Below are 15,125 nucleotides of genomic sequence, written 5' to 3' on the forward strand. Positions count from 1 at the left end.
GCTTATCGGTTAGCGAGCAAAACACAGATTGCAGCTTGAATTAAAAACCAATGATGATTGCAGTAGTATAGATGATACAATACAGTGTTACTTAGCTACTGCATGATTGTCTGACGCTCCAATAAATATCGTGTCATCTGTGATAACGTCGTAAGGCATCATCCGTTGTAATCACCTTCCTCATCGTAGTAAGCATTGAGATGCCTCGAAGCATGCACGCATCCACAGACGGATTCGGACCTCTGTGTCGTTTCGATCTCCATGCGGCAGGGTCACACGTTGAGGGATCTTTCTGTTTATAAAGTTACGGGCCTTCAGTCTTTCTCTGACAGGTGGATCAATCCTGCACAAGGCAATTGATGTTTACAGGAAAAACGACCAACCTGAAGCATACTGAAATACCTGCGCCAGCAAGATTGAACACATATTGTCATTGTGCCCTTCATGGTGTCATTCTATCATAGAACCCGGTGGCGTCAGGGTCATTGCTTCTCAGACCACACTTCACAAGGAGGGTGTGTATTCTGTTGAAAATTCTAGCCCCCTTTACAAGCCTTGGAAACGACAAACCAGATGGCGCAAAAATAACTCCATCGCAGTGATAGTGGCCGTATATGGAAAATAAGATACAATGGGTGAAATGCAGATAGATGGTCCTGTATCATCCTTGGGGGACGTTAAATTAATCTTCAGAGGACTCCTCATTCCCTTGGCCACTGATGTCCCTATCACCAAGCCATTCCGAGTACACGTTCTCATTTGTACCTGGATTTCTCATATTCCAGCAATCCACTCTGCCATGGTATGTTTCAACTTTTGTGCCCATCCTGCCCAATCTTTGGGGATTCCGCATTCTGGTGAGTTTGATGGAAGGACTCTCCGCGAGAAGTTCAAGCGCTGAATCCAGCCTGTAAAGACCATCTTTTGTGTGTTTTGCAAGATCCCAGGTTGTCTTTATTACCTTCTCAGAGTTTTTTCTGATCCACGTATTCATGGCTTCATTCGCTTCAGTCCTGCCCAAGGTTCCCAAAAGCCGGCGCCTGATATTTCCCTCCAATCGTTGGACGTACGACTCGTAATCGGGACCAAGGCTATGTAAGGCTCCGACTGCCCACGCGTATTCCCTCGCCCGTGCGAACTCTTTATTGTGCTCCAACCAGATGGTTTTCGTGAATTCTCCCTGAGAGTTGATATATTCAGGTGACGAGGAACAGTGTTTCATGCTTTGATACTTCTCCCATGTGAAGTTGGGATCCTTATATTGGACCACTTCTTTGATCTCCTCTCGAGAAGTGACAGTAGATGAACCGACACCAAACCCTCACAGGTAAAAACAACATTCACGGTCAACCAATCCACCAGACTCTCAGATACAGGGTCCGTGACGTCGACCGACCGAGAGACTCTTCTGTGTGGCCATCTTGTCTCTTTGGTCAAATGGGAATAACCATCTGCGACTCTTGTCTGAATGAAGGCTTCCAACCCTTTTCCAAGGGTTGGATCAAACCTCAGGACACTTAGAACGTCCCGCTTCACTTCCTCAGACCCTCCACATTCCGCTTTCATCTTGGGATCCCTATCAGACGCACGATTCAGGAGTTCCGTGCTGATGGCTCCAAGAAGGGACGCCTGGATGCTCCGGAGATCTGAGAAAGCTTGTGATAACTCAGACATGGGGTCGCCCAAGGATTATGGTGAAGTAAAGGAAATCAATCGTGTTGAGTTATGATGCGTTGGAATGTTTCCGATGCAATGTTCGCCTTTTTGTAAGATGGGTAAGATCAAAGTAGGTAGGATCTTTTCAAGTCAACTGGCTGCTTCCCCTGATTAGATCGGTGGGGCAGAGCTATTTGTGTTGGAAGGCGGAAGACTGCACCATCGTCGCTCCTTTCAATTGTTAAAAAGTCTGGACCATCGGTGACGCCATCGAAGCGAGAGGTACAGAAAGGAAGCAGATGACGTTACCCAATTGTAATCTGATCACCCGGTAGACATTGGTCTCCTGATGATCTCACTCTCAGGCAGCGGCCCCGTTCTGATCATCGTCTTCTCCACCGGATCCTCACCAATCTTCAAAGCCAGTATGAACCGAAGAGGATCCTCAGATGCTGCGACACCCATGCGGAAGCCCGGCACGCTGAGAGACCATCTTCCATTTCCGACTCGAATAATGCGCCACAGGCCATCTGCTGATCAGACGTGAAACGGCTTCGGAACTTCTCCTCCAGGATCTTTGGTGTCTGTGTCTTTTTTGAGGATCTGGAGGATCACCCCATCTTGTTCGGGCGAGGAGGTAGGGTTTCATCGATGATCCTCGACCCTGACCCATGCGATCGCTGTCTGTTCAAACGCTATTCAGCAATTTCATTTATCATGCGCCCGGACATATTTGGAACGGTTCTGCAATCTCGCTCGCGAGTGTACGTGTCGAGCTGTTGAGAATACATACCTCGCCATCTAGTAATCTCACGTTGGTGTTGTTCTTGGCTTGATACTCTGGGGTTCTCTGATGTGATGAGTGCTTCTCTCAAAGCTGAGTTTCTATTCTCCAGATCCCTCACTTGGGGGATAGAGCTGACTCTTACCGAGCGAGCTTGGGGAAATTTGTCGAGGGCATGTCACAAGAGCTTGAGAGATAAGTGGAGTGATGTAAGCTAGATTAGGGGTTGCAGGAAGAACACGGTGATTGAATAGTTGCGTATGTCTTGGCGTCGTATGGTAGGATAGCAAATCTTGTATACATGTACACGACGACACCTGAAGCTTACAATGACAGGCAAGATCCGCTTCACTCTTCAATATTCAGTCAACGATACGAAAAGAGGTTTCAGAAAGGTGAAATGTTGAATTGCGTCATCAGACTTCAGCGTGTGTACGCAGGATGGGGGAGGCGACGGTGATAACACCGCTATGAGAGTCCTTCGATTCTGGGAAGTGAGGGAAAAAGAAGGGAAATTTGTGGACATAGGGCTCCGCCTAGGTGATGGGAACAAGGACAGGCCTCTACAAATGAACGCTGAGCACCCTGGCGACCATGTCAGCAATTAAAAGTACAGCTGATAGTAGCAGCGTAACGCTCGCATCAAAAATCAATAATCTGGTTAGAACTATGTAATAACACCACCGTAATCTAGGACGCACTATTGAACTACACGGTAACACGACAGCATCTCAGTTATACCTAATCTGTGACCTCAGAATCACCAATCCAGTCCGAAATCGCGTGTCTCAGTCTTTCCGAGGGCTGCAGTCTGCAACATTGCGAATCGCCATAATCAGTCTCGACCATTGTGCCCATCGGGTCATCTTCTTTGTTCGGCTCTATTGCTCTGACCACCTGGGTGTTGTCTGGGAGACGCTCAAGCGCCGAGCCAAGCTTGTGATAGCCGGCGTGCCTGAACTTGGGGTGATTCCAAGCTTCGCTTACAGCCCTCTGAGAGTAATCTCTGATCCATCGATCCAGATGCTTCGTACTCGTTGTTCTGTTCTGACAACCCAGAATTTCAGGTCGGATTTTATTCTCGAGAGTCTGGGTGTACGATTGTAACAATGGACCATGATAATGCAAGACGCCGACGGCATTCTCACTCTCCCAGCCTCGTCGAATCTCTTTGCCATACTCTATCCATCTTGAGCTTAGCTCTCTTCGGAGACTAATGATGTATTCAGGTGAAGAAGAGCAATCAGTCATTCTTTGATACTTGTTCAATGTCAGGTCGGGGTTCTCAAACTGGAGCAATCTCCCCACAGCGACTTGGGAAGCTCGATCGGGATCTGGGTCTGCAAATGTACTTTTGAAAGTCAAGTCAACATCGACATTCAACAAACCTCCCCGCTCGGTGTATGGATGACGAAATACTCTTGTTGTCCAAGAAACCTTCCCACCTGGCCATTTTCTACGTTCGATCAAATTGGAATATTCGTTCGCTACCTTCTGTGCAATGAAGTCTTCCAGATCTTTATTTAGCTGAGGATCTGTCTTTAGAAAACTCAGGACCTCTCGTTTGAAGTGGTCAGACTTTTCGCATTCCGCCTCCAGCTTTGGGTCACCGTCGCACGCCCATTCTAGGCGGCACTCACTGATTTTGTCAGCTAGTTCTGCTTGAATGCTACGAAGATCGGAAAACGCTTGCGACATGGCAGTATAAGCTTGTTGATCGATTGTGTCGATTCACTCTGGATCACTGGGATGCTGTACAGATATCAAGCTGTCTGTAAACCTCGTTGTTCAGAGAAATTGTCCAGTGAGGAGGGGATTACTCGGCGGAACATCCTTGACATGCAAGCTGCGATACCTGCTTGCAGCAAAGTGGAGCGAGCATTGTATTGTCTGTTGAAGGAAGCTGGCACAGTTGTCGCTCCTTTCAGCTTGAAGGAAGGCACAGCCCTTCTTTCGTGCGTACAATGGATGGTAAGGAGTGATCGCTATCCAGCTGCTTAAAACATCTGTGGATGGGCACCGGCTGTGCAGCGATTTGTTGATTGTGGCAGGACCATGCCTCGTGATGCTCTTAGTGAATGACATGCTCCTCTCGGATGGTAGCAGACCGAGACCGTTGTAGTGTGCAAGCGAGACTCAAAGATAAGAACACGTGGCAAGTGGTTCAACACCCATTAATGGACCAGATTGAAGGGATGAGACCGATGGTATAGTGATACATCTTCAGTATCAATGTGTCATCAATTAGTGGAGTAGCATAGTAGGACACACCCTGATGCCACACACCTCTCGCATATCATACAGAGCTCCCCTATGCAGAAGACAGAGATCAAATACGCTCTCTCCATCAACCAAAGAAGGGGGGTAACTTAGTCATCCTGCAATTCCAAGAAAATTCCTGTCTCGTCCAGATTCCGTGCTGCGGTTGCAAAGCTCCAATACAGAATCAAGCAAGAAGTCGTTGACTCCTTCTCTGGTCAACTGAACCTTTTCAAACACCTCACGTACGCCGCGTCTTGCTCGGGAGTCGTATCCAAGTTTAATCAAACTCTTTGCCGCAGAGTCCAGTCTTATATCCGCAATTTCTCTGATCAAGATATCCGCCGGAGAGGGGCAAGTGAGACTCAGTCTGTCTCGAATGAGTCGTCTCAATAGATTGTTACATCTGTCGTTTGAGGCACTCAATTTCGAATTGCACTCTGCCAATTCTTTTTCACGCAATGCCAAGGTCGAGCCGAGTTCAGAGTTAGAAACTTCGAGATTTTCGATTCGCCGATGGAGCTCAGCGGTAACTTTCGAAGGCGTCGATAGATCGGATTCGACCATGCTACCTTTTATTTGTGTTGAAAAATGATAGGTAAGGTGACGGACAGTGTACAGTGAATGCGTGGGCATGGAAATACGAAAGGGATGACGATGCAGCTGACCACTCATATGCAGTTTTTCATTGCAGAAGGGACTACCGTTTCATCATTCTTATGAGGTCATCCGAAGTGTTCAATGTACTCCTAAAAGGAGGGGCTCTACGCCTTTTCTTTCGGCGGTATAACATGGAAAGTGTCATCATGTATCGGTTTCAGATTATGGAGCGTAATACAAGGGTGCTGTGACTTCATAGCAAGAGGTACGAAACGATTTCTATAGCGAGATCAGGGAATTGCGAAAACGTTCTAGGTGTATAGCCCACGGCTCGTTCGTTCAAGGCATCGTCCGTGGACCACTGAAATTCGCAAACGTGGTTTCTACATATACGTAAAATAACTTGATCTCTTCAGACTCGAGCTACCCCGCAGGCGTGTCATTGTGTTGTTTTGCCTTCTCAGAGACCGCTCAAGAAGGAACTGTCGGGGATCCAATCTTCTAGAGCATGTTCGCCATTCTTGTATCCTCCAAGAGATCTCACGAAAGTACCTCTTCCCTCCTCCCTCAGCTGTCTCTTAATGTCAACATCATGACTCAGTCGCCTCCACAGCTCGTAAGGGCTTTTTCTACCGGGCCTACCGGGCTCAACGTCCGATTTCTTAGAAAAGGTACTGACCCAAGAATCCCACCAGCCGTTTTTCAATATGTTCTCAGCATGTCGACTAACGAACCTCTCGGAAGTAGTTTCCTGAGAGAGTTGTTCGGCAAGGGTGAATTCGTTTGACGCATGTCCGCCAAGATGCCTTTGCCCGGCATTTTTCTGCTCTCTGAGAAACTCCCTGAGGATCTTTTGACTCAATTCCACTTTGGTTCTCTCCAGATGACTCTGTAACATCGCCGACATATGCGCTAGATCGTCACTGCTATGCGCAATCCTGTGTCGTTCCCGTTCTGCATTATCTCTCTCTCGCCTCAGTCCGTGAATTTCCTTTCCCAAATCTTCTTTCGGGACAGTAAACTGGACTTGCTCGTACTTCTGCAAAGAGATCGGGGGGATCTCGATGAAATGTCCTGAAGTGGTGAGTCGTTTGTCTCCGAGGGAGATGGACAAAGTTGGGTACACCCTATGAGGCAGCGTACAGGGACTGATACTGGCTTTCCAAGTTAGTTTTGCATCTGTGTCTGTATCAGACTTGAGTCGATCGTACAACCTAGTCCACTCCCTGGGCATCTTATCTTCAATCCAACTGGATACTCTCCTCCTGACTCCAAGATCATTATCATACTCCATATATCCCAAGATCCCCTCTTTGAAGCCTGTTTCAGCTTCGCATCTTTCGTCCAATTGAGGGTCTTCAGCCCGAGACCTCTTTAGCCATTCTTGAGCGGTCAGAGTGATCACTTCATCCTTCATCGTATCCATCTTCGTCCAGAAATTGGCGGAGTCGGTAGCGACTGCTCGGCCCTTCCTTGCGAGGTCATCTCGATGATCTCGTGCGTCCCATTCCTTCTGTTCTTTGAGATTTGTCAGCTCAACGGTCAAAGATGCATTACGGACTTGGAGGGCCTCAATCTCCGCTTGGAGGTTCTGAATGGTCTCTTTATCTTTGCCACCCAGGTGGGTCTTCATCGAAGACATGACGGCATGTAATCGCGAGGGGGATCCGATTCTGCCCTCGCGCGTAGAAGCTTCCATAGTGATCGGTCTGGCAATTTAAGGGGAGTCCAATCAGAGTAGATTGTCTTGTGGAGGGAAAGCTGATTGAGAGAGGTCGACCGGTCGAACGCATACCAAGAGGTAATTCTTAAGATTGGATCCCGTCTATCGCTCAAGTCCAATCCTCGCCTTCGATTTGCCAAAATATTCAGTCATCCTTTCACTGAAAAAGTTGGAGACGAAACACGTTGCACTTGCGATAACCCGCCTTGTCATGCGAAATATCATCGAAAGGTACATTTCTCGAGGGGCGAGACCCTCACATAAATGTTCGTAGTATATGTTCTGAGCATTGGCACATACTGAAGTCCAAGAGCCCAACAAAAAGACTTTGTGGCGTGCCCGAGATCATATTGTATTGGACAGTTCGTCCAATGCTCTCAGGGCATAGCCCGTTTGTTAGGCTTTGACAACGATAAGTTGCACTGTGCAATGCATGAGAGAAGACACTGAAGTCATTCGTATGAGATCATTCTGGAATACAGCCCTAGGCGATTCATACACTCAAATTCTGCTCAGAAATGATTTATCAGGGATCCAGTCCTCCCTGGAATGTCCCCCTCCTTCATATTCCCCCAGCGATCTTATGAAAGTACCTCTCTCCTCTCCCCTCGTCTGTCTTTCAATGTGCACATCTGCCCTCATAACCCTCAATACATCGTAAAGGGTTTGCTGAATATCTGGCTGGTGATCCTGGTTTAATCGAAGCGCACTTTCCCAAGTATCTTTCCAAGCATTATTCAAATTATTTTCAGCATGTTCGCTTACAAATTTATCAAAAGTCTCCACACGAGCGAGAAACTTGATGTGTTCGGACACTTCCTTCGCACGAATGTATCTCGGTCCCAGCCTACTTCTCTCCTCTGCAAAGAAGGTGCTCAAGATCTGTTGACTTAAGCCTTCCTTTATCCAAGCCAAATCACTATTGAGCATCGTCGACATGTTGCGAATTCTGATTTCCTCGTAGGAGATCGGAGGAAGATCGATGCGACTCCCTTTCAACACTAATGGATCATCGCGTCCGAAGAATAATTTTAATGTTGGATGGACCGAGTTTGAAGGTGGACAGGAAGGGACACTAGCTTCCCATTTTATCTTGCCATCGGGATATTCGGCCTTGTTGGTAGCTCGGTTGCCCATTCTTCGCCATTCAGACACATTTTCACTTATAAACTTTTCAGAGATCTTCTGTCGAATCTGAGTAGATTGATCGAATTCCATGTATTCCAGCACTTCCTCCTTGAAAGCCCATTGATTCTCGCATCGCTCATATAAAGCTGAATCGGCAGCTCGGGATCTCTCGAGCCACTTTCCAGTCGTCTGACTGACTAAGTCATCGATGATTAATTTAAGGGCAGGAGACAAATACCGGTCCCAGTAGTCCCTGATCTCGTATAGGTCGAAAATCATGCCAGTCTTCGCTGTCTTTTACCTTTTTGGTCAGAGACTCGATGTCACGTTCTAGCAATCTGTTAGCTGCCTCAACCTCCTGGATCCTTGCCTTGTCTTCAGCTTGCGTGCCACGTCTGGAACTTGAGAAGATGGAACGCATTGTAGAGGCAGAAGACGGTTCCGCTCGGCTATTGTCTGTGTTACCAGTTGGCATGTCGTCAAATCTTCGATTGTGCAGTCAAGGAGAGTATGTCGCAAATTGTCGCAAACAGTTGATATAGAAAGATACAACCTACAGTGGCAAACACTCACAGACCCACAGTTTATATACCTTACCTCTCATTGTACCAACTTTGATGCTCGCCTTCTGACCAAGGAGGGGTTCATGCCGTCCTTTCATGGGGGAAGAGGAAGACGGAATTGCGCTCTGCCCAGGCCGTATTCCCGGGTGGCGCACGTCATTCAAAATGATCCTCCTTTCACATGCTTCTCCGCGGCGGAGAAGGCGTACCGACTTTGACTCGACGCGGGAAACACAGACGCAGCTTGTCATTGCCTCTACTGAGGAAGTGCGTGAGATTCCATACGGTAGGTGTCACGCTCGTGTTGCCACCGGCTGGACTATACGATTCATACCGAGTCCCAAGAGACATTGATTTGACTCTCCGGGTCAAAAGGAAAGTAGAATGACTCAACGAGGACTTTTGGAAGCGGAGCACCTGAGATGTTTCAGCAATTGTCATAGATGACATTTTCGCACTAGTATATAAGCAGATTCAATCCGGATCCAGCGGATTGAATATTGTACCCTTTTGGTCAATACGATATGCAGTTGCTTATGTGTATCCGTTACAGCAATCAAGATTTTGTGCACCTCCCACGGTCGTCTGCGAGTCAGACCTGCCTCTACTGTACATCAGCACATCGGAGAGGCTTCCAAGTCTGCGGCTGCATGCGGTTCACGAAACGACAAAAACGAATCAATCATCACAGATTACATGAGCACATGCATGCTGCATACCAACGCCCGATGTACAATCTACTAAAACTCATCCTCATCCATCTCGATCGCATCGGGATTCGCCACCTCCCCTTCCCCTTCATCCTCAGCCTGATCTATCCCATGAGCATTCTGATTCTTCAACGTACTAGCTACGAAAGCAGGACCACCTGTCTTTTTGGTCGTACCTGTACCAGAACCTGATAGATCTCTCTCCATGGCGGCCATGGGATCAGCAGCGTCTTTAGCTGTGTCGGTTGGTTTCTCAGCTCCTTTTGCCGCTGCTGCTGTTTGAGCGGCGATGAAGGATGTTTCGGTGTTGAATGCTGCTTGGACGGCTCGTTTGATACGCAGCATTTCTCGGAAGGTGTCTTCTGAGCCGGTGTCGACTGTGACCAATTAAACATGTTAGCACAAGTAGAGATGTACAGATAGAGAATGTGAAGTAGGTGTAAGGGGAGAACGATATGGTCGATACAACACAATGCGAGAGGTAATCGTCGCGGAGTAGGAGTATGAGACAAGAGCGATGCATGAGGTTGGTCAATGGAAGAGAGAACGCATGACTCACCCTCAAACAAGTTCCATTCCTCCCAGAACTCCGCATCCACCCTCGGATCGCAGAACTGACTCGCATGAGCATAGATCGCCCTGGCCCTATCAATCTCCCCAAGCTTCCTCTCCATCCTCGCAAACCGCTTACACATCTCCGAAGTCTGCTTATCGGGCAAACTCTCCAGAGCTCTCTCATAGATAGGTCTCGTGGCGGGTAAACCAAAGTTCGCAGTGGCCTTGGCGATATAGATGGTGAACATGTCGAATTTGTCCGAATCCTGCACGGTCGCACATGCTCGGTCGTATATTCCCATTGCCCTCTTGGCCAATCCATGTTCTTCTTCCAATTTACCATATAGGAGGTAAATCGGCTTACAGAATTTGGGTGGACAGTTCTCCAGAGCCTGTTCGAATAGATCTCGAGCCCTTTCGAGCTTCTTGCCTCCGTATCGTTTGACAAATTTGGATAGGTAGATATTCCATATTTCGAATGCTACTGAGGGGTGGAATAGCTCGATTCCTCGTTCGTACACCTATATTATGTCGGGTTTATCAGCTAAATCCCAGTGTATCCTACGAGTCTGCAAGCTGATACACTACTCACCTTGAAACTCTCCTCGAAATATTTGTTCTCTTCCAAGAACGCAGCATAGTTGACAATGACTTGAGCATTGGCAATCTTCAATTCCATGATCTTGTCATACACCACTTTGGTAGTTTCCACTGAACCGATAGATTCTTCAAGATCACTGTAGAAGGACCATATCTTTAGGGACTTGAATAGACGCTGCTGAGGTGAGAGGGACTATTTCCATTATCAGCTTGGATATTCACTCTCATCCTATATCGCACATATCTTCAACTCACTTCATCGTAGAAGTTGATCTTTTTAGGATCTCTAGGTATCGTCGTAGCTCTCTGCATCAACCGTATCGCTTCATCGTAGTTCCTACAAAGATATCAGTACCCGGGATTCCCACCCAAGAAAGGAATCTTTGCTTACTCATTCCTCAATTCCAATTCCGCCCATTCACACCAAACCTCCGCCAACTCATCCACACTCTTATACGGCACCTTCGCAGCTCTCTCCAAAATCTTCCTAGCCTGCTTCAAATCCGGTTCGTTCCTCGGTTCACCACTCTCCGGATCCTTACTTCCACCTTCTTCATAAAACTTCGCAAAATTCACATAAAGGGGATATAGGGGACCAGTGGCCTTCCTTGGATTTATAGTATCCAAAGCTTTCACGTAAGTCTCCACCACTTTCTCATCATCGTCACCGAACAGTGCGATCCTCTTCTCCCATTCGACCACTTCGTTCGGGTTCCTCCTAAGTAACACCTCATTCAAGATGAACGGTCGTCTATCCATCAGCTCCTCAAACTTCTTCATCCGTTCGTCCAATTCCTTCTCAGTTTCTTCGGCGTCAAACTCCTCATCGGCCAAATTATCTTCATCGGCGATAGCATCCATCAAAGTGGAGATCATCGTTTCTGAGAATTCAGCGTAGGCGTCGAATATCTGCGTGAAATCTCGGATCGTGACAACGGCCGCCAGACCGCGTTCGAACGTTGCCGTTGCCCGATCAAACTCTCCACGCTTGATCCAATACGTAGCTAGACCGGTCCACAGTCTACCTGCCTGATCTTTGTATACCTCCAACCCATCTCTCTCCACTATCCCTTCTACGTCCAGTAAGCGCGAGTTGGAGGGGTCGGTGTCCTCGTCGTAAGGGAGTTCTTCTGGACCCTTCTTAGCGGAAATAGCATCTTTAGGTTTGAATATCTTCCCTTGTTCTACTGGCACGGGCGGACCGGCTATCCTAATGAGACGGCCATGTATACTGGCCGGTTCCTCAGTGGGGGCAGGCGCGTCTTCTTGATCGGATTTCGAAATTTCGTCCACCACAGCCTGCTTAGTAGCTTTCAGCTCTAGTGTCTGCTCCTCGTCCATTCCTACTTCATCTGCATATCTTTCTACCAGTTCTAAGAAGTCGACGAAGAGCTGATAAGGCGATTTACCCTCGAGGGACGAGTACAGGTTCTTAGCTGCTCGACGAGCGAGGGAGAGGAGGTATTTGGATGCGGCGAGGGGACGAGGTGGGGTGGAGTCGAGGAGGTAGGTTATATGTCGTTCGGTGAGACTTGCGTCGACCTGAGTTGATTATACACGTGATCAGCTTCACTCCTCTCAAACTTGTTGTGACGCGTAATGCGATGAAATGAGAGATGACCGCCAACACACCTTCAAAAACCTTCTCCAAACCCTCTCGCCAGCCTCACCGCCAATCATCTCAGCCCATCTTAGATACAATCCCCACACCCTCCCATGTAAACTTGGGGGGAGTGTCCTGAGAGCTCTATCAAACGTTCTGCGCGCATAGGTCCTCTTGAATGTAGCAGGGCATTTGGGGTGGAACAGAACCGAAAGATGCAATAGCCACGGTACAGGCAAATGGCTCAGACAAGCTATCATTCGTTCTCCAGTAGCTATAAGGGATCTCCACTCTTCGTAGCCTACTATCCCGTCCAGTCCGCCGATCCACTCATTAGCCTCTTCAGCAGCTTCGAGCAACTCCCTAACGTTCGTCTTGAACCCTGATCCCCTCTTTGCATGCTGGGTTCTAGCAGTCTTAGCGGCTGGTGTAAGATCTCCAAGGACATACGATTGACGCATATTGTAATATCCTCTCCAGAGTTTGAAGCTCGTAGGAAAGATTGCCAGTGCCCTTTCATACACCAAGGTCAACTGCTGTAATCCCTCGCGAGAGACGTGGGTCGACAGGGGACCTAGGAGAAGTTCCTCAGGCGATGGCTGTTCGGGCTTGTCAGGTTCATTGGCTGATATGCGCTGTTTTAGCTGGGTGATGTAGGAGAGCCATGATCGGAGGTTGTCGGGGTTGTGCAGGAGGTCTTCCTCTGTTGAGAGGTCTGAGGCGGAGATGAGGTGAGGGTGGGTGAGAGGTGTAGGGATTGGGAAGGTTAGTGGGAAGCGGGAGAAGAGGGAGGCGAGAGGGGAGTCTTCAGCCGACATGGTGAATTGAGGTGATGTCGCTGATTAGGGGAGTAGACGGTGTTTTGGGTATGTGGTCAAGATGGAATTGTTGATATGTCTGAAAAGATGTCATGAGCTGTTAGAGTACAGTAGATGCAAACCGAAAGAGAGGAACGTCTAGTTGAATGAATGCCACGTGCCGGGATTATGTCGGCGTTATGTGACCTACCTACATCATCGAGTGTTCAGTCGTTGGTTAAAGATACGGTCATTGAGATCATCTATGCATAGTCAAAGCAGCGACGAGGAAAGCTATAACGACATGCATCTCCTGAGACTGTATAATATGTATGACAGATCATGACTGGATGTTTGATGAAGAGTTGGAACGAGTGAGGGGGTGAAGCTGGTAGTGATATTTACCCTGAATTGCCAGAGTGGAGGATGTCCAATCTACCAATGTGCAAATTCACTCATTTCAGTCTTCACCTCGTCGTATCCTCTGACCTCTACGTTCGACATCTATTCTTCCAGGTGACCAAACCTCGTCTGACATACTCAAGATTCTCAGACCATCCGCCAGACTCCTCAAAATGCGATTCGCAGGTGATTTCAATCCTTTCTCTTCGCTGCACAAGTCCAAGGCTCAAGTGCTGACAATGTAACACCTCGCTCTTAGATATCGCAGTGAACCTTGCCGATCCAATGTTCACCGGCTCATACCACGGCAAACAGCGGCACGTCTCTGATCTTCCTCAAGTAATCAAACGAGCGAAAGATAAGGGCGTGGAGAGGATGCTGATCACGGGGACTAGTCTGGGTGATAGTAGGGATGCGTTGAAGTTGGCTAAGGAGTATGGTAAGTCCTTGCAATTGTATTGTACCTCCTTTGCCTTGAATCAGATGAGGTTGTAAATTCATGGTACTGATACTCTGCTCAATCGGTAGATCTCCACTGCACTGCAGGATGTCATCCTACCTCAACCTCTGAGATCCCCTCCCACCCCTCAGGATTCGAGGGGTATCTCAACGATCTACGAAAACTGATATCCGAGGATAGAGGCGAAGGGGGCTCAAAAAGGACAATATCAATTGGTGAAATTGGATTAGGTAAGTCTATCTCTCTCCTTACGTACCTCGTCGTTTTTTACTTACAGTTTCAATATGATATGTACAGATTACGATCGTCTTCATCATTCCTCCAAGGAAACTCAGCTCACCCACTTACCGTCCCTTCTCAAATTATCGCAAGAATTCAAACTACCTCTGTTCCTTCATTCGAGAACGTCCGAGTCGCACGTTGATTTGGTGAAGACTTTGAAAGATATAGGATGGAGTACAGAATGGGGAGGAGGGGTGGTACATTCGTTTACTGGTACAGAAACTGAGATGAGGGAGTTGGTAAGTTTAGTCACCTTACCAACCAGTCATCGTTCGCCTGCTCGAAAAGAGTTGTCCTTTGACGTTGGGGTAGCATACTGATGGATGAATCTCACTTAGGTCGAAATGGGCTTGTACATAGGTATAAACGGCTGTTCACTCAAGACCAAAGACAATATCAATGTAGTCAGGCAAATCCCACTGGACAAATTACTTCTAGAAACTGGTCGGTGAACAAACCCAAACAGAAACGAAACGCACATCGGGCTTACTTATCTGACATATCGCAGACGCCCCATGGTGTTCCATAACCTCTTCTCACGAATCCCACCAATACCTTGCCCCACCAAATTCATCCCTATTCATAGAGAGGGTCAACAAACCTGATAAATTCAGAGTTGGAGCTGGTGTAAAAGGGAGGCAGGAACCTGCGGATGTGAGTTTTCCTCATCAACTGATTGATGGATCATACGTATACGTACAGTTGCTAACTCACCTATTACATACCGTCAGATCGCCATCATAGCTCATGTGGTTTCGTCGATCAGGCAGATACCTTTCGAAGAATTATCCGAGCAAGTTTGGCAGAATACTATCAAGCTTTTCTACCCTTCTGAACTGGATTGACCCTACGATCATGTTGGACTTGAACTCCCCTGGACCACGGAGAAAGTATTTCACAACACCGTGAGATCAGGTATAATAAGGGTTATACGGTGTATGCACAAAGCATGTTTGTTCAGACTACACGACACAGACCAAACCAATTATATTCATATAGCGTC

General features: G+C 47.7%; 6 protein-coding genes across 6 annotated transcripts; 1 reads left to right on the forward strand and 5 right to left on the reverse strand.

Annotated features, from left to right (window-relative positions):
- Positions 1-682: 682 nt before the first annotated feature.
- On the reverse strand, positions 683-1,222 carry I302_108736 (uncharacterized protein; the record flags this gene model as incomplete). The annotated part of the gene is made up of 1 exon (XM_019194462.1): positions 683-1,222. The coding sequence occupies one exon, from the start codon at positions 1,220-1,222 to the stop codon at positions 683-685; it is 540 nt and encodes a 179-aa protein (XP_019043298.1).
- A 1,959-nt stretch (positions 1,223-3,181) lies between these two features.
- Positions 3,182-5,266, reverse strand: I302_108737 (uncharacterized protein; the record flags this gene model as incomplete). Its single annotated transcript, XM_019194463.1, has 2 exons — positions 3,182-4,065; positions 4,945-5,266. 2 exons carry the CDS (start codon positions 5,264-5,266, stop codon positions 3,182-3,184), a joined length of 1,206 nt encoding a protein of 401 aa, XP_019043299.1.
- A 493-nt stretch (positions 5,267-5,759) lies between these two features.
- Positions 5,760-6,998, reverse strand: I302_108738 (uncharacterized protein; the record flags this gene model as incomplete). The annotated part of the gene is made up of 1 exon (XM_019194464.1): positions 5,760-6,998. One exon carries the CDS (start codon positions 6,996-6,998, stop codon positions 5,760-5,762), a length of 1,239 nt encoding a protein of 412 aa, XP_019043300.1.
- A 525-nt stretch (positions 6,999-7,523) lies between these two features.
- On the reverse strand, positions 7,524-8,429 carry I302_108739 (uncharacterized protein; the record flags this gene model as incomplete). The annotated part of the gene is made up of 1 exon (XM_019194465.1): positions 7,524-8,429. One exon carries the CDS (start codon positions 8,427-8,429, stop codon positions 7,524-7,526), a length of 906 nt encoding a protein of 301 aa, XP_019043301.1.
- A 1,024-nt stretch (positions 8,430-9,453) lies between these two features.
- On the reverse strand, positions 9,454-12,999 carry I302_108740 (pre-mRNA-splicing factor SYF1; the record flags this gene model as incomplete). The annotated part of the gene is made up of 6 exons (XM_019194466.1): positions 9,454-9,800; positions 9,983-10,499; positions 10,571-10,771; positions 10,834-10,915; positions 10,970-12,120; positions 12,211-12,999. 6 exons carry the CDS (start codon positions 12,997-12,999, stop codon positions 9,454-9,456), a joined length of 3,087 nt encoding a protein of 1,028 aa, XP_019043302.1.
- A 554-nt stretch (positions 13,000-13,553) lies between these two features.
- Positions 13,554-14,967, forward strand: I302_108741 (uncharacterized protein; the record flags this gene model as incomplete). The annotated part of the gene is made up of 7 exons (XM_019194467.1): positions 13,554-13,566; positions 13,640-13,819; positions 13,909-14,070; positions 14,138-14,361; positions 14,461-14,566; positions 14,631-14,776; positions 14,854-14,967. The coding sequence occupies 7 exons, from the start codon at positions 13,554-13,556 to the stop codon at positions 14,965-14,967; spliced, it is 945 nt and encodes a 314-aa protein (XP_019043303.1).
- Between the last annotated feature and the right edge of the window lie 158 nt (positions 14,968-15,125).

The sequence above is a fragment of the Kwoniella bestiolae genome, chromosome 8 (genome assembly GCF_000512585.2).
Source record: "Kwoniella bestiolae CBS 10118 chromosome 8, complete sequence".
NCBI classification, from domain to species: domain Eukaryota; kingdom Fungi; phylum Basidiomycota; class Tremellomycetes; order Tremellales; family Cryptococcaceae; genus Kwoniella; species Kwoniella bestiolae.